This window comes from Etheostoma cragini, chromosome 12 (assembly GCF_013103735.1).
Source record: "Etheostoma cragini isolate CJK2018 chromosome 12, CSU_Ecrag_1.0, whole genome shotgun sequence".
NCBI classification, from domain to species: domain Eukaryota; kingdom Metazoa; phylum Chordata; class Actinopteri; order Perciformes; family Percidae; genus Etheostoma; species Etheostoma cragini.
The window spans coordinates 22897976-22921038 of NC_048418.1; the positions used below are offsets into that span (position 1 = coordinate 22897976).

The 23063-nt window shown below is 40.3% G+C and overlaps 1 protein-coding gene and 4 non-coding genes across 5 annotated transcripts in view; 1 reads left to right on the forward strand and 4 right to left on the reverse strand.

Annotated features, from left to right (window-relative positions):
• LOC117954136 (contactin-associated protein-like 4) overlaps window positions 1–23063 on the forward strand; it is a 147611-nt gene that overhangs the window by 70530 nt on the left and 54018 nt on the right. Inside the window, exons 6-10 of the mRNA XM_034887672.1 lie at window positions 1297–1472; window positions 1924–2061; window positions 6825–7089; window positions 8487–8630; window positions 15007–15178. Of these exons, the coding sequence (XP_034743563.1) occupies window positions 1297–1472; window positions 1924–2061; window positions 6825–7089; window positions 8487–8630; window positions 15007–15178 (895 nt within the window). The remainder of the gene's footprint in view (window positions 1–1296; window positions 1473–1923; window positions 2062–6824; window positions 7090–8486; window positions 8631–15006; window positions 15179–23063) is intronic.
• trnal-uaa lies at window positions 15826–15908 on the reverse strand. Its single transcript has one exon. It is a non-coding gene; the product is annotated as a tRNA-Leu (tRNA).
• trnal-caa lies at window positions 20059–20141 on the reverse strand. Its single transcript has one exon. It is a non-coding gene; the product is annotated as a tRNA-Leu (tRNA).
• On the reverse strand, window positions 20625–20707 carry trnal-uaa. The gene has a single exon. It is a non-coding gene; the product is annotated as a tRNA-Leu (tRNA).
• On the reverse strand, window positions 22688–22770 carry trnal-uaa. The gene has a single exon. It is a non-coding gene; the product is annotated as a tRNA-Leu (tRNA).

The window sequence follows — 23063 nt, forward strand, 5'->3', positions numbered from 1 at the left end:
ACCGCCAGTGTGTGAATGTGTGTGTGAATAGTGAATGGTTTCTGGACTATTGTGGGACTGGCTCTAGTGGCTGTAATTCTGCACCAAGGCGGAATTTTGGGAAAGAGAATTCAGATACGGCATTAGGAGACCACTAAGGTCTATATAAAAGAGACTTCAGATAGAGTATTAGGGGACCACGAAGGTCTATATAAAAGAGACTTCAGATACAGTATTAGGGGACCACTAAGTCCATGTGAAGAGACTTTAACTACAGTATTATGGGACCACTAAGTCCTATGTAAAATAGACTTTAGATACAGTTTTAGGGACCACTAAGGTCTATATAAAAGAGACTTCAGATACAGTAATAGGGGACCACTAAGGTCTATATAAAAGAGACTTCAGATACAGTATTAGGGGACCACTAAGGTCTATATAAAAGAGACTTCAGATACAGTATTAGGGGACCACTATGGTCTATACAAAAGAGACTTCAGATACAGTATTAGGGGACCACTAAGGACTATACAAAAGCATCTAAAGAGCACCATGTCATGGGACCTTTAAGACTAGATGAGTGCTATTAGTCAATTTACTTTTAACCAGAATAGCAGACTTTATAACACTGAAAAAACACACTCACAACTTCAAGAAAACTAATGAAGTTTGATTTGATTTTTATACTTCATACGGTTCTTTTCTTCTTTTGTAAGGTTACGTTCAGACTTTGCAAATGAAACAGTGGTGACGTATTGATTAAAAGACTGAGAGTCTGTCTTTGTAATTATCATTTCTCACTTTGTGATTAGTGTTCAATAACGGTCTCTTTGTGTCCGTCTGCCTTATCCCCTCCCAACCTCCCCTTCTTTTTTCTTTTCATCCATTAACATCTGTAACTTCTCTTTGCTCCTCTTATCTTCTCGCTTCCCTCCTCACTATATCCACCTCTTCATTCTCCTGGTTTCTACCCTTTCCTCTTCAATCTTTCCATCCGTTCCTCTTACTTCCTGTCACTTGACTATCTCCCGATCTTCCTCCTCCTCGTCCCCCTTTCTTCTTATCCTCCGGTATGCCTCCTCTGTCCAGTCCCCATCTGCTTTTACTTCTTTGCCATTTTGTCCATCCTACCTGCTCTTTTCCATTGCTTCTCCTCCTTTATCATCATTTAGGTAAATCATTTTTGAAAGACACAGCGGTGAGGAAGGAGAGTGGAAATAAATGCTGCTTGATTTTTGATAACCTTAACATTTCTCGTCTTAAATCCTATCTACCCCCTTCTCCTCTCGTCCTCCTCCTCCTCCTCCTCTCTTCCAGGTAGGACTTCATCCTCTGAACCCCGGCTTGTGGCTTCCCTCGGCAGCCTGTTAGATGATCAGCATTGGCATCATGTAGCGGTGGAGCGGCGCAGCTCTCACCTCAACCTCACTGTGGACAAACACACAGAGAGGGTTCAGATGCCGTCAGAGTTCAGCCACTGGGACATCCAGCAGGTGTGGGGGAGGCGGGACGCTGCTCTGACACCGAAACACACCTGCATAAACATAATATATGTTTAGTATGTAGTGGTAGTGGTAAAAGCAGGGCCGGGGCAAGAAGGGGGAGCACCACCAGTTTGCTGCCTGTTTTACCCACTTTCCCAGCCCATGTCACATGACCAACTACTGTTTCACTAGCGGCTATCCAAAATTCTGATACCATGAAATGGAATTGTTTTTTAGGTTTTTTATGTTGGCAGACTGAGCCTATAGAAAATGTGTATTGTGTTCGGATATACAATGTTTGCATTTTAGCATATTTTCTACGCTGTAGTCTGATGAAATGCCCCCCTGACTGAGTATTGTTCCCCCCTGGGCCACCCCACCTAAAAAATCCTAGCATTTAAATATACATTACACCACTGTATTTAATCATTTTCAAAAATTTGTTTTGGTCCCCATACAGCTGAGTGTCGGGGCAGTCCAGAGCTCTCAGAAACCAGTTTCCAAGAGGAACTTCCATGGCTGCCTTGAAAACCTGCTTGTCAACGACCACAACCTGATAGACTTAGCTAAACAAAAAGACCCCCATGTTACTGTAGTGGTAAGTACACTTTCACCATAAACACCTGTTACTGGTACATGTTCTTATTTCAACTTTGCTTTGGGGTGAAAGCTTAATGTCTAGGGCTGGGTCCTGAATTCAATACTTTTTAGGACCCAGACCGAATTGATTCTAAAGTATATACAATGAGGAAAGTAACTATTTGAGCACCCTGCTATTTTGCAAGCTCTCCCACTTAGAAATCGTGGAGGGGTCTGAAATAGTCACTGTAGGTGCATTTCCACTGTGAGAGACATAATCTAAAAAGAGAAATAACAATGTGTGATTTTTTAACTATTTATTTGTATGATACAGCTGCAAATAAGTATTTGAACACCTGTCTATCATCTAGAATCCTGACCCTCAAAGACCCATTAGTCTGCCATCAAAATGTCAACCTCCACTCCATTTTTGTATCCTATATTTGATGCACCCTTTTCAGGTCGTTAGCTGCATAAAAGAGACCTGTCCACCCCATACAATCAGTAAGAATCCAACTACTAACATGGCCAAGACCAGAGCGGTCCAAAGACACAGAGAGAAATTTTACACCTCCACAAGGCTGGAAAGGGCTACGGGGAAATTGACAAGCAGCTTGGTGAAAAAAGGTCCATTGTTGGAGCAATCATTAGAAAATAGCTAAAGAAGAAGCTAAACATGACTGTGAATCTCCCTTGGACTGGGGCTCCATGTAAGATCTCACCTCGTGGGGTCTCAACAATCCTAAGAAAGGTGAGAAATTAGCCCAGAACTACACGGGAGGAGCTGGTCAATGACCTGAAAAGAGCTTACTTGAACCGGCACATGTCAAGGCCCGTCTTAAGTTTGCCAATGACCATTTGGATGATCCAGAGGAGTCATGGGAGAAAGTCATGTGGTCAGATGAGACCAGAATAGAACTTTTTGGTCATCATTCCACTAACCGTGTTGGGAGGAAGAAGAATGATAAGTACCATCCCAAGAACACCATCCCTACTGTGAAGCATGTGGGTGGTAGCATCATGATTTGGGGTTGTTTTTCTGCACATGGGACAGGGTAACTGCACTGTATTAAGGAGAGGACAACCGGGGCCATGTATTGCAAGGTTTTGGGGAACAACCTCCTTCCCTCAGTTAGAGCATTGAAGATGGGTCGAGGCAGGGTCTTCCAACATGACAATGACCCGAAGCACACAGCCAGGAGAACCAAGGAGTGGCTCTGGAAGAAGCATATCAATGTTCTGGCGTGGCCTAGCCAGTCTCCAGACCTAAACCCAATAGAGAATATTTGGAGAAAGCTCAAACTCTGTTTCTCAGCGACAGCCCAGAAACCTGACTGAGCTAGAGAAGATCTGTGTGGAGGAGTGGACCAAAATCCTTTCTGCATTGTTTGCAAACCTGGTGAAAAACTGCAGGAAACGTTTGACCTCTAGAATAGCAAACAAAGGCTACTGTACCAAATATTAACTTTGATTTTCTCAGGTGTTCAAATACTTATTTGCAGCTGGATCATACAAATAAATAGTTAAAAAAATCATACATTGTGATTTCTGGATATTTTATTTTATAGATTTTGTCTTTAACAGTGGACATGCACCTATGATGACAATTTCAGACCCCTAAATGGTTTCTAAGTGGGAGAACTTGTAAAATAGCAAGGTGTTCAAATACTTATTTTCCTCACTGTAAATGAACCTGTTAGTGCAGATGTGATGTCTCAGAGTCTTATCTAGCACCCAGTGCTAAATATTAGCACAACACTGCCATTTTAATCATATTGCAATATTCTTTGACATGTTGAAATGTCCCGAAAGGAAAGCATTGTCATCATCTGTATTACCAAAAGAGATACATTTCTCTGTTTGTTTGTCTAGGGGACTGAAAAAGCAAAATATTTAATTATTTGAATACTAAAAAGTGAAATTCTCATGTGCAATTTATACAATAAAAGATCAATCTTGGCGCTCGTGTATCAATACAGTATTGCCACTGAAAATATTGCGATACTTCAATTTTTCCCCCTCCTCTAAAGCCTAAATGGCACAAATCAACACTGCTTGATATAGAATTTATGAGTTAAAATACAGTATTAGCTCCAAAGGGGTAGGTCCATGGGAAAGACTAACCTTCAAAACTTTTGTGGCACCACATAGAGGTGTTATTTATTCCTCTAAAGTGACGATGACCGATAACTTAAATCATCCGGGGGAAAGCACAGAGCCCAGCTTCTCAGACTCTCTGGGCTCTGAGCGTTTTTTATCCGGGCAAAAATGCAGCATCAATAGCTGTAGCTCTGCGCCCTCAAATAGAATCTGCAGGCTATTTTTGGCCCTGCAAAACCTGATAGAAGATGGTGCTTTGTGTTGTGTGTGACCATTACTAGACGTGCTAACAAACACCATAACTGTACGTACACACCGCGGCCGACTTCAGCTGTAAAAGAAGCTCTGGCCGCCCTTTCAAGGACGCTTGTCAAAAAGTACGGTGAAGCTTTGGCTGCTTTGGCCACTCTGAGTTGGCAGCATTCTATGTTTGATTGTATGTTTCTCTGAAATCAGCCAGCGTGAAAGACGTCTATCCGATTGGTTGCCAGCCCTTGCCAGCTGAACTGTATAATGGGGGGCTGTGGTAAGACACTGAACCCAGAGTTGCCCCTGATGCTGCGCCATTGGAGTGTAAATGTGTGTGAGTGTTTATCTGATGAGCAGGTGGACCCTTGTACGGCAGCCTCGGCCACAGTGTATGAATGGTTCCTGTTCTATGTAAAAAGCGTTTGAAACGTGACGATAGACCCAATTGCTCTGGGGAGAGATCAGTGAAGGACAATAGAAGCTCTTTTCTGGTGATGGCTGAACGTTGCTGTGCTGGTACTGTGCATTTTACGATGTTTAAATTACTGATTATTTACATGGAGTCTGGTGGGTTTAGCTTTTAAAAAGGATCTTAATCTTTAACAGAAAGGTTGACATCCTTAAAAATCCCTTCCATAATGTTGTCAGACAGTTAGAATAATAATCTGTTAGCAGCAAAACGAGCACTTTTATGAAAGTAAATACAAGCTGGAAAAGTATCCTATTAACTTACATTGTAGCTTGTTTCGGCCGACTACAGCAATCTTGTTTAATACTGGGTCATGAAAATATTTCCTCAATAGTTTTCATTGTATCCAAACAAGCCTGAGGCAATAAAGCAAAAGCTGTCAGATAAATTTAGTTCAGTATACAACAGTATGAAATATTGGGACTTTCTATCTTGAAATATTTTGACTTTTTATCTTGAAATATTTGGACTTTCTACCTTAAAATATTAGGACTTTTTATCTTAAAATATCAGGATTTTCTATCTTAAAATATTAGGATTTTCTATTTTGAAATATTAGGACTTTTTATCTTAAAATACTAGGACTTTTTATATTGAAATATTCCCCTCTGAGGTGGAGTGGAGTGGAGTATGAAGTAGCATCAGGGGTCAATCTAGGATCAGACCTTTGGGGGGTGGCTCTAGGTCTAGGTCTTAAGTTTTCCATATAAAAACATGACGTGTTTTGGAGGTATATACTCTTCTGAGCTGAAAATGTCCCCGGATTTTGTCTGAGAAATCTGGTAACATTAAACTGACATGCTAGTTAACATTAGTAATTAAAACTAAACAGCTAATGTAAATTCAAACTGTCAGCGAGCTTACCCTGTACTATACGGGGATTCCAACCCCTGAGACCTGCAACACATCTAATGAAATGCGTAAATACAAACAGGAGCAGCAGCTGACAGCACTTCTGCATTCACCCCGTGTAGGTAGAGTCCTTTGCAGCGGCGCTGGTTTGAATCTGACCTGCGGCCCTTTGCTGCGTGTCATTGTCTCTATATCACGCTTTCACATCTATCCACGGTCACTACATAATAAAGCGAGCTGCTAGCTGGTCAGCGACGCAGATGAGCACCTTAATGAGGACAATGAGTGAAGAGAGGTCAAAGGAGAGGAGACTTTCAGTCACGCTTCCTTAGGACCATAAGTGAACCCAGCTCAGAAGGGAGCAGTCTCTAATAAATGGCCTCTCGTCACAGTAAAGAACCGGAGAGCAGAGAAGCCAAGATAGAAAAAGGTTCAGAGAATCACTTGCATGGCTGAATATCTAATAGAGCTTAAGAGCTATAGTCCTTTTTAATAAGGAGACCACTTTTGGCCATTCTTAAAGGTATGATAACAAAACGAAGTAGAGCCTTCAATAATATATGTGTGTGTAAGGGTGTGAGGGGGATTTGGGTGTGTGTTAGTGAATGGCTTTTGGGGTATTTTATAGGTGCACTTTCGTATTTGGCAGTGGTGCAGCATCCTCCGCCATGTTTGTCCATATAGCACATTACCAGCTCTACAAAGGGCTTCTAGATGTCATCTGTGTCCGGAGCATTATAAAGATGATGTTGTTCCCAGCAGAGAGCTGGGACTGTAAAATATTACTACTGAAGCCTTGCAATGGACCTGCTGTCATTACCACTACTCAAAACAATGGGGCTGCAACAGAGAAGTCTATATAGTTCTATTCACACACATACCCAGCTCCCTCTAAACCTCTGAATTGGCTGACATTGGTAGTTCTTCAGTTCGGGGGAGACTTGCTAATGAGATGATAGTGACAGAGGTCACAAAGCGGCATGCCCCTCTGCAACTGATTAATATTCATGTTTATTTTTATTTTTATCTCTCAAGTAATCATGTTCCTGTGCTGCCTCCTCTCTCTCTCTCTCTCTCTCTCTCTCTCTCCACTTTGCATCTATCTCTCTCAGGGCAATGTGACCTTTTCCTGTGCTGAGTCGCTTTCTGTCGCCGCGACGTTCCCCGGCCCACACAGCTTCCTCCAGTTGCCGGCGCCGGGGTCCTCGCCCGGGGGCGTGTCCATTGGGTTCCAGTTCAGGACGTGGAACAAGGCGGGGCTTCTGCTCACGTTTGAGCTGCCTCAGGAAGGGGGCGTGGTCTGGCTGTGCCTGAGTGATGCCAGACTGCGGCTACAGATCCATAAGGCTGGCAGGACGCTGCTGGAGCTCACTGCAGGTCAGTCTATAAATGTTATGGTAAAATTAATGATATGTGGAGATGTGTACCCCACATAATGGCCTGATGTGCACCTCTCCATAAAAAACTACACGTTGCAGCGACGCAGATGGCAACTGTATCTGAAGTCTCTTTTATATAGACCTTCTCCATGAATGAAATAGAATCAAGGAAAGGGTTAACTTTTCCGTTAACAGCTTTCCCACCAGGGTCAGAAAGCAGTGGGGAGACTTATAAGCTAACCCCCGTCACTCTCTCACTCGCTGCACCACACTATCCCCACACACAATTGCTATTCTCTAAAAGAGAGATGCGAATGAGAACAACATGGACACCAGCACACAAGTATCAAGGCTGATTTATGCTTATGCGTTAAATCCAGTGGGCTTGTGGATCTTTTTGAAAAGGTAACTACACGTTCCGGTGATGCATTTCCTGGTTCCCCCTTCTCCATAAACAACATGAAGTCAAGGAGAGGGTTAACTTCTCCTGCTTCAGATTTCCCACTGTGGTCAGAAAGAACAGGGCTGACACTTTGTTTCTCTTACCATGACCCTAACTCTCGCTATGAGTCACTACAAGCTCTGAAGATGATCACCGTTACTCTTGCACTTGCTTTACCACACTGTTTTCTTAAAGGTTCCACTGCATGAAAATGTCACTTTTTAAGGCTTTTTACATTAATATGCATTCCAACAGCCTGCCTGTGTTCCCCCAGTTGCTAGAAATGGTGATAGGTTTAAACTGAGCCCTGGGTATCCTGCTCTGTCTTTGAGAAACTGAAAGCTCAGATTGGCCGATCTGGAATCCTGCCCCTTATGAGGTCATATATGAGGGACCACTAAGGTCTATACAAAAGAGACTTCAGATACAGTATCATGGGACCACAAAGGTCTATATAAAAGAGACTTCAGATACAGTATTAGGGGACCACTAAGGTCTATATAAAAGCATCAAAAAAACATCATGTCATGGGACCTTTAAGGAGGCAGTAGCCGTAAATAACCTGCCAAATAATTAACAAATGAAACCAGCAGTGAGGTGAGCTTTGGTGAGATCTACTGCTTCTGTGAGCCTCTGATTCCCATGAGTCAAGAGCACTAAGTCATGGGAATTTTAAAGAGATTGACGCACACACCAATGCACACACTTTAGGTCACTTATGTAGGCCACGGCATAAGGTCTACGTAGCTCCTCCACACAACCCCTTAACTGCCTATACGATTCATTTCTAACCCCTTACCTCTTGTTACTGATGCCTAACAGCTACATTAGCCTTGCACCCTACCTATAGCTAGTCTAAACCTCATCTATCCTTTCACTCTTTTTGTATACACTGTAAAATGCTAAATGAATGAAAATGCATAGGATGATATATTATGATGATGTCTTCCCAGGTTCAGCAATGAATGACGGTCAGTGGCATGCGGTGGAGCTGAACTCTAGGCGAGGTCATGTGACCATCGCTGTGGATGCAAAAGGAGGAGGTTTTGCTCACGCCAGCCACTCCGTCGCCGCGGGAAAATACTTCTTCTTCGGTGGTAAGAGGAAAGTCAAATCATGTCAAAGGTTTCAAACTTTAGAAGGTGGCAGTCACTGAGCTGCTACACCAGACTGAAGCAGGGCATAAATCAGTACTCAAGACGGTTTTTTGCTACACATGATAATGATGTCATTCAAGTACATGTTGCACTAGGTATGTGTTGGTTTAGCTATATTTCAATTCAAAGCTTTATTGCATAAAGTTTTGATATTAACAAACGTCCGTTAAATTCAAGCCATTGCCAGATGAGTGGCTACCAAGCTTATTAAGACTATCATCTCTACACAGCTCTCAATCTTCTGAACATAGTATGACTATGTTCAGAAGATTGTGTTGCCTAGTGAACTTCCCGCACAGAAACTTAAATGAAGATAATAATAATTAAACTTTTGTGGTGTTAATCTCTAACACCACCGATGTGTGGCACCCACCTGGGTAATGCGCAGTATCCTTACAACGACAGACGCTGACCACACATCCGCTTGGTAGAGAGGGCAGTGGAACATATTTTTAGTGGTGGGGAAAACCGGTGTACCCAGAGAAAATACACACACACACACACACGGTTCAAACCCAGTACCTTCTTGCTGAGAGGCCACATTGCTAACCAATGGGCCACCATGCTGCTATTCTGAAGAGTCCATCATGTTTATTTTAATCCTCTGTGTCCTCCTTGGTTACTAGCAACTGCACGGAGGAGGGGATGGGGTGGGAAGGGTGATGCGCTTTAAAGGCTTGTTCCTCATGGGGGGACAACACAAACTACGCAATATATCACAGCAAATTCCGAAGGGTTACATTTTCCGTGTTAGTGAAATTTGAGCAAAAGTAGAGTTGATTCTACTCTCATAGAATTAAATCCACTACAGACTTCAGCTGATAAGTAGTTGGTGTCAAAACCGAGTTTAAAAACAAAGTGTCATTGAAATAAACCTGTAAGTGTCATTTTGTTAATATTGACTCTGAACTTCTCACTCTAAATTCCGATCCTGGGTTTTACACTTGAAGTGTTCATGTGACCTTGCCCCAACTGCATACACACACGCGATTGGCTGAAGCCTTAAGATCTGTTAGCGCTACAACGACTGCTGCACAAGGGATTTGGCCAATGACCTGCGTTTGGTAAGTAAATGAAGTATTTTCGGTTTATGTTATATTTATTTGCATTCTGGTACCCGTTTATGCAATGGTAAGCCACTGTCATTTTAATTCATGTCGCCCCACTCTTACTAGAGACCTTAACACTCATGGTTAGCTAATCTCGCTTTCAATTTTTTACAGTATTTACGGTCAAAACGCAGTCTCATAGTATTTTTTTGAGAATAATTAAAGCCAGTCAATACTAACTACTTAGTCAAAACGTGGTAAAAATAACTTTTATGCGCTTAGCTCTAACTGTTAGGGTTAGGGTTAGCGTGCTAGCGTAGGCTAGCGTTGGCTAGCGTGCTAAAGAGGAGCTACAGTGTGGTTGTTGCTAGCCATCCCTGGAAGTTAGCTTTAAGTCAGTATTTTAAAAAACGTCACCGGCTAATTGTTAACAATATCTGCGTTAAAACTTTTCCTTAAAGTCAATACTGTTTGTGTATTAAGTAATAATGATATATTACCTGCTTTGCATTTTTTGCGTTGTTTACATACATTTTTGCTAAGTATTATTTTGTTGACATCTTAAACCTTTAGATTCTCTCAATGACATAAATGACTAACAAGAAATATTTTTTCTGTCTAAAGAGGGTATCTGTGGTCAGATACTTTATAGATTATTTAAAAAGTTGACACTCATGAGTATTTATTTTAACCCTTGTGTTGTCTTCCCGCCAACCTGGAAATTATAGTTTTTCTGAGTCGACATTTAAAAAATAAAACTGTTTTATTAAGGTTTTAGTCTTCTTTTTTGACCACTTTGTGGCTTTCCCCCAACGTTTTTTTCCACCCCATTTGTCACTTTTGACATTTTTTACTTTTTTGGACATCTTTTCACATTTTTGTCACTTTATTTAGTCTGCAGTCCAGCTTTGCATTGGGAATTGTGACCCTTTTTTCCAAGATCCTTACTCAAAACATGCACATCTAAGTGTTAATGTGTCTTTGTAGACCGCAAATATATTATAGTGTTTGTATTAGACTATTTCTGCTATAACATATCCTAATATCACCTAGTTACAGCTTTTAAAATAGATTTTTGTCAATATGACAAACTGATAAAATGATGCTTCAATTATGCCCAATACTAGGTGCTCAATGCGATGGTGTTGCTGTCCGTAACACATGTTGAAGTATTTTGCCACCCTACTTTATGTTAATAATGTGTGTGCATGTGTTACCAGGAACACTTCAATGATCCTGAGGCAAATTCTGGCTATCTTACCTGTAGACTCAAGACAGTCCAACGCAACACCTATGAGGGTGTCCATGGGCATTCAAGGCCCAACAATCCAGCGAGAATCTCTGGTAATTGGTGAACAGCTCTTTGGCGAGGAATGCAAGGGGCCTCTCTCTATAACAAGACACTCAACAGGTACAGCCCTGGTTGACGAGAAGATGAGAGCCACCTTTGCCTACAGACAGAAGCTGGTTTGTGACCAGATGCAACAGTTTCAGTGTTGGGTGTCTTCCCTTGCTTCCTTGACTTACATGGACTGGTAAGGATATGTAGAGGTTATCACTAGTATTAGAAATTATTTAAAAACATATTTCTTCAAAATTCAGAATTTACTTAAATAACTTTCATATGGTGCTGTGCCTCTGTTTAAAGATTTAACAGGATTTTTCCATTATGTTTGGGAACCATGTACCTGGAAAATGGCCTTAAGTCAAGCAGAAAATCACTGCAGAATACCAGAGTCTCCCCTCAAGTCCTCATGTTGAGGAGTTTGCATCTTTTGACGTTGAGGTGGAGAATGATTATGCTAAATATGATTTTCTTTATCCAAAATAAAATACATTTTCATTGTCAAGTCCAAGAGGCAACAGTACACAAAAACTAGATACATATCACATGCTAATCTAGTATGTTATGCTAAGTATATGCATGAATGTGTCATTCAAACTTCAGGAAGGAGCCAGCGTCATTACATTCCTGGATAAAGTTGATGCAAGACAGTCTTTCCTCCTCTGCACCGGAGGTGAAAAGAAGAAGATCCAAAGGCTCTGCATTGTTGTGAAACAGAAAGCCTTCCCATGCAGGGCTCAGACACCACTGGCTGCTTTTGATGTGCTATTCAAAGCTCACTGCGTCTTCAGTCTCCTACGATGCAGCGCTTTCCGCATTCTACACTTTTATCCAAACAACAGTGTACAACATCGATGTTGGAAATGCAAGGGAAACCCCAAGAATAAAGGAACTGAGAGCACTACTGCAAGACCATTAAAAGGGAAACCAGTTCAGAAGGGTTGGAGCAGAGTAAGAAAAACTGTCTGAGTGTGTTAACATTTTGCTTGTTAAATGCACCACAAAAATGGTTCAGTCCACATAATTTCAGCATGGATTATATCCAGCTAAAAAACTTTGTTGGGGAGAGCAAGGATTTCCTTCCTCTTTCCATACGTACAATGGTTTCAGAAAGCTTCTTGAACACTGTTCTTAACCAGTCAATACTAACCAGAAAGTGGCCACACAAAGAAGACAAACAGAATGTTCCTTGTTATCACACAGAACTTAATTAAAAGAATGTGCGGTTCAATTTTTGCACACTTGCAAACCTCTGGTATTTCTCACAGAACTGTCCAAACAATAGTTCGCTCAATGGAAGAAGTTATGTTCAGATGTTTCAACTGCAAGTTGGGTCAGAAATTATGGCACATATTACCATATTGATTTGTTTGGATGCACTGGAACATCCAATGACCTACCTGTATTACAGAAAATCTTTAATACAATATTACATGAACTGCGTGCTTTAATTATAGCCTTTACTGTTGATACATTTTATTGCATACTGTTTACAAGAACAAAGAAACAAAGAAATGGACATGCTTTGATTTTTTTTGAACAATTAACTTACTTTAGATCATTTCAGAAGCAATACTCTAATGAGAGTGAAAGAATACACCATATGTTGTTCCATATTGTTACATTTTTTATGAAATTTCAGTTTTAAATATAATATTTAAATGTATGCGTAAAACATTTATTTTATTTTTTTTATTAAACATTTATTTCAGCAAAAATGTATTTAAATATAATGAAATAAGCGAAAGATCTAATGGTGCTAATTAATTGATTAGACTGATTTGGCAATTGCATATGATTCACTATATTGGAGGAAACTATAATTTTATTTTTTTATGATTATTCTGCTTTTCACTGAAATATTTAAAAATGCATTCGAAAAGATTTTAAGGGGATTTTTTTGGTGAGATCTGTACCAAACAGATATGATGCTTTATTCGGAATGGATTTATTGCAACCTCTTCAAAATTGCACTACCACATTGCGATTTTGATAAAACTGTGATTCATTGTGCAGCCATAATTTTAATATTTTAACAGTTAATGCAATCCACCTGAATGTTTGATGTTATTTTATTAACGGTACATTTATTTTAAGCTGTGTCTCTGTTCACATACAAAACAAGCAGCTGCTATCTATTATGACTACACTGTAAAAACAAATTAGTTGACTCAACTTGACTAAGTCAAGTCATCTTATTGCTTTCACAGAGGTAATTTGAGTCAACTTATCGTAACAAGGTTAATACACTTCAAAACACAAGTTGATGCAACAGGCAGTCTGTTGACTCAACTTCCTTTTATGAAGTAAGTTGGACATAACAATATTATTTGAGACAACTTTGAGATGTTGGTTGAATTTATTTTATCAAATTCCTACAACTGTGAATCAAGTTGGCTCAACATGGAATAAATAATTGCTACAACTCCTACAATTTGTTGACTCAACTTTCTGTGTCAAGTAATTTGGACTGGAAAACATGACTTGAGAGAACTAAAAAAAAGATGTTGGTTGAACTTATTTTATCAAGTTAGTCTAACATAATCTTTTTTCTCATGCTCTATTGCCAAGTTACTTGAGTTTACAGAAATTGCAAAATTTCACAAACTAATACCTACAAAGAATCTAAACATTAAAACTATAGTTAAAAAAGTAAATATCTAGACTGGCTGCTTAATTATGGTTTTTCTACAGTAATCTTGTCATATTTCCATATTTGCCCTGAGAGATGTGTATTAGTATTTGAAACATTTTGATATATTGTACAGACAGTACGACACTCAGGCTGTACAGTTGTGTGCACGCTGAGCCCAGTTTAGCTCCCGGCTGTTTTATGATGACAGTTCTGAGTCTGCCCCCCCCCCCCCCCCCCTCATTTCTCCTCTCATTGTTGTTACTGTAGTTATACCGTATCTGTACATTAATAAAGAGAAGTCTAAGTCTAAGTCTTTACTTAAGTAGAATCTACAGTGCATACTTTTGACTTACAGTATACTTTGATACATTTTGCAGCAGTTATCTATACTTTCTACTCCACTACATTTCTAGAACGTTCCGTTACATTTTTCCCCTGCCGAGCCGGCCTGAAGCCCAAAGTGGGAGTGGGTGTGTAGGTCATGGTGACCCCCTAGCTCTCCGCGGGGTGGTAAAGCTGCCGAACCCACTTGCAACGCCCTGACTGAGAGCTCAGCTGCTCAGAGGCTTTACGCATGGTTTAAACCCTGGTTGTCATTTCCTAAATGTTGGTCTCAAAAAGTGACTCCGTAAAGAGAAGGGGTTCCATTACATGGGGGACCAACCAGAGTTTAGTTTTTGTTTATGTTTATATATAGTTAAATAGTTAAGAAAGTACTTTTACTTTTAATACTTAAAGTACATTTAAAATCTGGAAGTTTTGCTTTCAGGGTTGTCATTGTGTAACTTTTACTTTTAACACTTTATAATAAGGTACACAAAAAAGGGTAGTTACTGTTTTTGAAAGGGTAGGTACCCTTTTTTCAGAAGGGTAGTTACTTTTTTTCAGAAGGGTAGATACTCTTTTTCAAAAGGGTAGTTTTTTTTAAAAAGGGATAACTACCCTTCTGAAAAAGGGTAACTAATCATTTGTTACTCTTTCAAAAACAGTAACATACCTGTTTGGTGTACCTTATTGTAAAGTGTTATCCTTTTACTAAAGTAAATATGTCTCTAGTTATTTGTACTTCTCCTTAAGTACTTTGAGTCAGCATTTCCTCCACCACGGCCATTACCTAAACCCAAAGTAAACAGCACAGTATTGCATGTTTGCTTTGATGTCCAATTCTATAAATAATATCCATAATACCATAGCTGTCTTGGCTTCTGCTTATGTCCCTGCGGTCATGTCTCTCCCTGCACAGTCTTTCTGTTGTTGTGATAACGTCTTCTTTGCTTCCCTGCTCAGGTTGTCCTGCTGAAGAGGACAGTCAGGACTGTAAAAACCCCTTCAACATCTTCCAGGGGTGCATGCGTCTCCTAACTGTGGACAACCAACCAGTGGACCTGATGAAGGTGCTGCAAAGACTGCTGGGAAATTACAGCCACCTCCAGATTGACATGTGTGGCATCATTGACAGGTCAGAACTTCCCCCCAAAAAACATCTCACTGGCCTCCCATGGAATCTCTCTGTCATTTCTAATGCTACATGCTGTGCATTGCTACGTTTTGGTTTTAAGTGGTAAAAGTAGTAGAAGAACTAATCTCCATTAACTCCAACACGCCCAAACCGCACATCTCATCAACATTCCTGGATACTGGGCATAAACAGGAGGCCGCATGGAGACTGTTGCTGGTAGTTTCCTTGCTAAAGTTAGTAGCTTAGAGAACGTCTTGGCCCAATCAGGTGAATGCACGTTGGCGCCAGTCTCTAATGGCTGTAATCCTGCACCAAGGCTGAATTTTCAGAGAGAGACTTACAGGATTAGGGACCACTAACGTCTATATAAAAGAGACTTCAGATACAGTAGTACGGGAGCACTAAGGTTTATATAAAAGAGACTTTAGATACAGTATTAGGGGACCACTAAGGTCTATGTAAAAGAGACTTCAGATACAGTATTAGGGGACCACTAAGGTTTATACAAAAGAGACTTCAGATACGGCATAAGGGGACCACTAAGGTCTATTTAAAAGCACCATATCATGGAACCTTCAATCTAGGTTAATTTTCCAGAAAGACCCTGAGCTTGATGACTTAGTTCCTGATACAGTGAAGCTATTTCTTACCAGGAGTGGGGTTTGAACCCACAAGGACATTTGCCCATTGGATCTTAAGTCCACCGCCTTAACCACTCGGCCATCCTGGTACTGCCAGCCAGTGGAGTGCATCAGTCATTGAACAGATACCTCACAATGAGGCGCACCTACCAGGAATGTCATTTGAACCCTTGAAGGTGCGTTCCTTACATATGTTCATTACATATTATTGGTTAGTTTGTGCGTACTATCCACTACAAGACTCTGAACAGACTTTGAAAAGACTAAAGTCTTACACCATTTCACATATAAAGACAACCATCTCACATTTAACGTTAAAAACTATATTTGTACATGCAGATGAATATCTCCAGTACCCAGAGATCGGTGTTTATCCATCGGTAAAATTCCCGTTGGATGACGCACTTCAGAAGGGTTGAAAATTGGCGAATATCCAGACGGGAGAAAGACTGATTTTATTCACATATTAGAAATTAGACTGCAACAGTGGAAAGTCGTTTGGTGTAAAGTTGGCACAACACGATTGATAAAAGAGCCATTCCTGAGAGGCACCATTAGCACTAAATTTGGCACCATGCAATAAATGAAATGAAATCATATCATACCTGTGCACATTTCATCCTCATATACTGAGTTTGGAACCCACTAAGGCATTTGCCCATTGGATCTGAAGTTCATCTTAACCACTCTTCCATTGTGGTTATTTTCCTATGTCCTGTCACAGGATACAGAGACTAATAGCTTGAGTTGTGCTCTGTCTTTGTTTTGTGATCCATATTTACACGAGACACATCTTTGAAATGTAATTTTTTCTTTTCTTTGACTTTTTGACACAGTAATTTATTTGTGAGGGGAAGCGGGTGTGTTAAGTGAGTGTTAGATCCAGGAAAATAAGAAACAAACACGCACAAAGAATCCACAAAGAATCAAAATGTTGCCTTCACACTCAGTATTTCCATTAAGGAAGGGAGAATTATTGTTCAGTGGAGACCTGAGGTGTGACATAATCACAGACAGCCTGGTTACATATCGTAACAAGAAATCTACTTTTTTTCTCGTTCATCTTTTCTCACCAGCTGTTTTTAATAATACATGTTGTTCTCACTTGTGTATCTGCCTTTTTTTCATTTTTTAAATTATTTATTCAGCCTTTATCAAGCCTGTTTCAATTAGAATTACCATGATGATATCAGTTTTGTACCACTGATCTTCTGATTCATTACTTTCCATTCTCTGTTAATGTCAGGAATTTTCATTCTGGTTTTAGTTATCTCACATCAAGAGAGCAAGTCATGTGGAGCAGAACTGATTGCTTGCTGTCACAGTGTCATGCTAAAAAGCCCAATAAAAGGAACATTTAAAACAATTATAAAACAGCAGACACAAGCTCACATCCCCATGTGAACACAGCTCCACACACCAGAGAAGGAGAATCTGCACCAGTGGGTTTAACTAAATAGACCCTGTTTTCCACATGTATTAGATTATTGTCCAGCAGAATTTCTTGCACAGATCTGCAGTGAACCAACAAGAGACAAATCACGGCTCCCACTGTACGATCGCATTGCAACTCTGTTGATTACATTTGGGGATCATGGGATATAAAGTTGAAAGGAAAATGGAATTACAGACACAGCTTCCATACGCTTCTCTTACCTCAGAGCAGGGTTTTGACTCTGTGTTAATGTCCTTGGGCAGACGTAATAGCAGTGCAACCTTATTCACTGAGAGCAGCCATGCATTTAATAGACTTGACCCATCAGCCTTGTATAAGGGGTTGGAGTGAATCGACAGTCAGGTAAGAATTACTTCGGTTCTTCACATTGCAAGCAGCATTATTGAAAAGTCAACAGAAGTCCATCCATGTCCGGTAGAGGTGAACAAGCAGGGGAATGAGGGACTCAGCAACCGTGTCAGCCATTAAAGCTTTAGTAACCTTTTCCCCCTTTATTCAATAATACAACACTCCTGATTTTAGGGAGGACGATTACAGCCGCACAATGGGAACGAAGGGGGCTTCATTGTCTAAAAGACATGTTTAGCGAAGTCTGTTTTCTTTTTCCTTGAATTAAGATCAGCACTCAAGGCGTATGGCGCCCCCTGGCAGAGGCCTTTGCCCAGCCATCCTTCCTGGAAGTTATATACTGTGTACCCTAAAACCTGTGGTGTGTTATCCAGGCTTTGTCGGTTCTTGGTGATATCTGGCCACTCTGCCCTTCCTATAGAGAGGATCTGGGCACACTATTGCCAAGGACTGAGTATTGATCTCAAGTGGCATGAAGTATGGTCTAACGTTCCTGAAGTATAACGCAATCCAGACCATCAGCAGATTCACTAAAATTTCATTCATAGGACATTTCTCACCCCGTTAAATTGCACCACATAAAAATAATGAACAGCCTTTTGTGCACTTTCTGCCCAATAAAAGCATAAGGCATATACAGTATCCACAAATGATTTGTAAGTGTGCTCCTGTTGGTTAGTTTTGAAACAGTATTGTATCCAAAATTCACGTCTTGTTTATTGTTACTGTGCCTGTTACTGTCAATGTCTTGATTCTGAATGAGCCTTTCAGCTCTCTGGGATTCAGAAAGATGCTGTGTTTGCTGGACTCACAGCTGTGAAGAGAATTGTTGCAACCTGTTGAAAACCACCTCACGACCTGTGTAAGCACACATGGAGCTCTTCCTATTTGGATGTAGTATATATATAGCTCTCCACGCCGTGCATGTATGGAGCGCCTACAAAGACTCTGGACACTTGGTAGAAGATAGTTGAATCTGTGAGGGCTGGGCTGTCCTTAAAATTCCTCATGGGGGTGACCGAAACTACGCACTATAGCTTTAAAGTGTTCCAGTTCTCCATGGTTGTTCTGATAAATGGCAGGACAAAACACATTATCACTGAGCTATCCTGCAGAGGCAGCGTGGGAAGACAATTGTGATTGGTTTAAAGAAATGCCAATAAATCAGAGCATGTTTCTCTCCCATCCAAGAACGCTTTGTGGACAAGCCAGACCCTTCCCTGCAGCGTTATGTAGGAAAGTCTGGCAAAGCTAAACTAATGCAGTGCAAAACTCAGGTCTATTAATCACACAGTATGTTCTAAAAGGCCCAGATGACAAAGGACACAGCTAAACTTGTTTCTCTGTTTTCACAGTCAGAAATAACTGCAGGAGAGTTCAAGTCCCTAGAGATGATTGGAAGAGCTTCACCTGTGCTTTTCCTGTCTTATGTTATCTTGTTACAGTCTGATCAATAGCTTTTCCCAGGAGTAAGATTTGAACCCACAAGGACGCCCGTCCATTGTAGTTTGAGTGCAACGCCTTAACGACTTGGCAATCCTGGTGACAGAATTGCACTGAAGTAGTATTGAAATAGTAGTCTCACTTTGTCAGGACTGTCTCACACATATGATCTATGATAGGAGAAGAAAAACACTCTAGGTTGGGAGCATTTCTATCAACCAATCACAATTGTCGTGGGCGTGCACTAAGGTCTGCACGCAAGAACCAAGGCTTTGCAAAGCAGTTTTTGGAACGAACTCCACTAGGCTTTAGCCTGGGAATGTACTCAGTTGATCCACACCAGGCAAGTTAGTTATAAAGTTATTTATCACAGCATTTAGTACATTATGACGGATACAGTCTGTGATCATTTCGATTAAACTTCGTTTGAGTTTAGGATTTCGGCCATCCTGGTGCTTCTTCACTGGTATTGAGAAAATAAAAAAATAAAATAAAACATTGTGTTCCCTTTTAGCTACCCATATCCAATCTTGATCACAGACCTTCTTTGAGTGTTAGCCTTCTGACTATGTTTCCCCCCCTTCTCTCGCTCACCCTTTGGGTCACTGTTTTGTTTGTTCTTGTTCTGTGTTTTACAGGTTTTCTGTATTGAGAGACGGTTGTTCTGAAAAATGGCAGGAAAAAACACATTATCACTGACGCTATCTTGCAGAGGCGGCGTGGCAAGACAATTGTGATTGGTTTAAAGAAATGCCAATAAACCAGAGCACGTTTTTTCCCATCCCAGAACGCTTTTCCCTGCAGCGCTGTGTAGGAAAGTGTGGCAAAGTTAGACTAATAGCAATAGCAAAGGACACATCTAAACTTGTATCTGTGTTTTTAGCTAGAAAACGATCAGAAAGTAGAGTTGTATTCATTACAAATGATTGGAAGAGCTTCAACTATGCTTTTGCAGTCTTAAACAACACTGAAACAATCTAATGAAAGTATTTTACCAGGAGTGGGACTTGAACCCACGAGGACACTTGTCCATTGTATCTTGAGTGCAACGCCTTAACCACTCAGCCATCCTGGTGACAGAGTCATGATGGAGAAGCGTTCATCTTCTCTTGAAATTAGCTATTCTGATTGTTAGGCGATGTAGTACTCCCTTGAGGAATCTGTTGACATTTACATGGACATTAAATATTTAGATTGGCAAATAGTAGTCTCACTTTGCCAGGACTGTCTCACACATATGATCTATGATAGGAGAAAAAAAAAACTCTGGGTTGTATGCATTTCTTTCAACCAATCACAATTGTCGTGCGCTAAGGTCCAGACACAGCAACCAGGGCTTTGCAAAGCAGTTTTTTGAAGAAACTTCACTAGGCTTTAACCTGGGAATGTACTCAGTTAATCCACACCAGGCAAGTTAGTTATAAAGTTATGTATCACAGTATTTAGTACATTATGAGAGATACAGTCTGTGATAATTCTAATTAATGTTTATTTATGCTAGAAACTTTTTACAGTTTGAACTCAAAATAGAACCCACAGCAGAATCAGGTTAACATAATACCAGGAGTGGGGTTCGAACCCACGAGGACGCTTGTCCATTGGATCTTAAGTCCAACGCCTTAACCACTCGGCCATCCTGGTGCTTCTTTGCTGGTAATGAGAAAGTAAAAAAAAAAAAAAATGCTACCCATATCCAATCTTGATCACAGACCTACTTTGAGTGTTAGCCTTCTGATTATGTTCCCCCCCTTCTCTCGCTCACCCTTTGGCTCATTGTTTTATATGTTCTTGTTCTGTGTTTTAAATGTTTTCTATATTGAGGGACTTAACTTTGCACGCATTATTGTTAGGATTTAACAAAAGGAAAGGCATTAACACTGTACACATACTTTAATTTAGAACGCAGGTTTTTTGATAATGGGTGACCTTTCATATTTGATTTGAAAGGTAAGTATTTGGCGGGAAATTAATCCCACTTGTAAGGATTATTCTTTTTCTTTCTTTTTCTAAGGTAGACCTAAATCTTTTTCCAGAATAGATTTTCTTTTTGCATCCCGTCTATTATTCCATACAATTGATATAGCGGTCATGAAGGGGTCTATTGCGCTCAGTTTACTAAGAACTCAGTTTATTGCAGAATTCCATATATTTGCAATCATTAATGTTACAATGTTAAAGGATACTGTGGGATAAAAGGTTTTATTAGGAGCAATACCACACACAAAGATAGATCACTTCAACTGCAAAACCTTGACGGTGAGTTCACCAGATTAGACTTATTGTTGCAAAAATAATTTTACTGATCAAATAGCTTTAGAAAATTACTAGTCAAGAAAGAAATAGACAAATTTGTGAAACAGAAATCTGAATTCCTAATCCATAGAACGAGAGTTTATTTCCAGGCCGTTAGATCTAGTCATTTACTTGCCATGCAAATAGGTCCAGTGAACATTTTGCAGATATTCCTGCTATGAAATCTCAGGAAGGCAATGTTAGATTTTACCCTGTTTAAATAAATTAAACCTTTCAGACATTTTATTCTAGATTTGTATGAATCAGAGGTCACTTTGGATAAAACCAACTGGGATGGGTGGTTAAATCAGCTTAACTTGCCTGAATTATCAGCAAGATTCAGCTGACTTGGACTAGAACATTACTTTAGAAGAACTAAGATGGCAGTACAGAAAATGCAAAAAGGATGCTTTGATGGGATCCCCCCTGAAATTTATGTAACTTCTTGAACATCTGGGCACATTCCTTCTTGACAAGATTATCTTCTCTATTCTAAAGGGTAATCTCTCAAGGGATGTGAACAAAGCTTTGATCCTTACTCTTGAAAAAAGATAAGGATCCTACAGAGAGCTCTAGCTATTGACCTCTGAGACTGCTAAACTCAGATTTAAAAATCTTTGCAAAGCTCCTAGCTTGTTGTTTAGAGTCCCATATGTCCAAATAAGCAAATTCTGACCAAAACAGGATTCATCAAAAACGAAAAGCGCATCAGATAATGTAAGATGCTTTCTCCAGATTGTTGATGCTCCAGAAGACAGTAAGACGCCAATGTCCCTGCTTTCTCTTCACCCAGTGAAAGCCTTTGACAGACTTGAGTGGTCATTCTTATGGTCAGTCTTAGAGGTGATGGGCTTTCGTAACACTTTCCTAGGTATGATTAAAGTTCTGTATTCTAAGCCTTCGGCCCAAGTCTTAACCAGACGCTCCTCGTCCTCCTTATTTCCAGTTTCTAGATCGTCACGCCAGGGTTGTCCCTTGAGTCCAGCATTATTTGTCCTCTCCTTGGAGCCTCTGGCTCAAGCCATCCGCCAATCGGTTATGATGTCACAACATGCATTTCCAATACATGTGCTATGCCTTGTAATGCCGTGCAGTAGCCTGCTATGCCATAACTACTACAAACTACTATTTGTAGTTATAACTAGTTGCAGTTCTAGTTTATCTGTTGTGTTTTGTTACAATATTTAGTACATTATGACTGATAGATTGCCTATAGTCCGTTATCATTGTCATCAATACTTATTTACAGGAGAAACATTTTAAAGGGGTAAATTTGAACTTAAATTTTGACACATAGTAGGAGGAGCTTACTCAATTAAGTAAATACTATACCAGGAGTGGGGTTCGAACCCACGAGGACAATTGTCCATTTGATCTTAAGTCCAACGCCTTAACCACTCGGCCATCCTGGTCAGTTTTCAGGACAGTGTATCTAATATATCTCACCAAACAGGATTCATAAAAACGAGAAGGGCAGCAGATAATGTAAGATACTTTCTCCAGATTGTTGATGCTCCAGAAGACAGTAAGACGCCAATGTCACTGCTTTCTCTTGACCCAGTGAAAGCCTTTGACAGACTTGAGTGGTCATTCTTATGGTCAGTCTTAGAGGTGATGGGCTTTGGTTACACTTTCATAGGTATGATTAAAGTTCTGTATTCTAACCCACCAGCCCAAGTCTTAACCGGGCGCTCCTCGTCCCCCT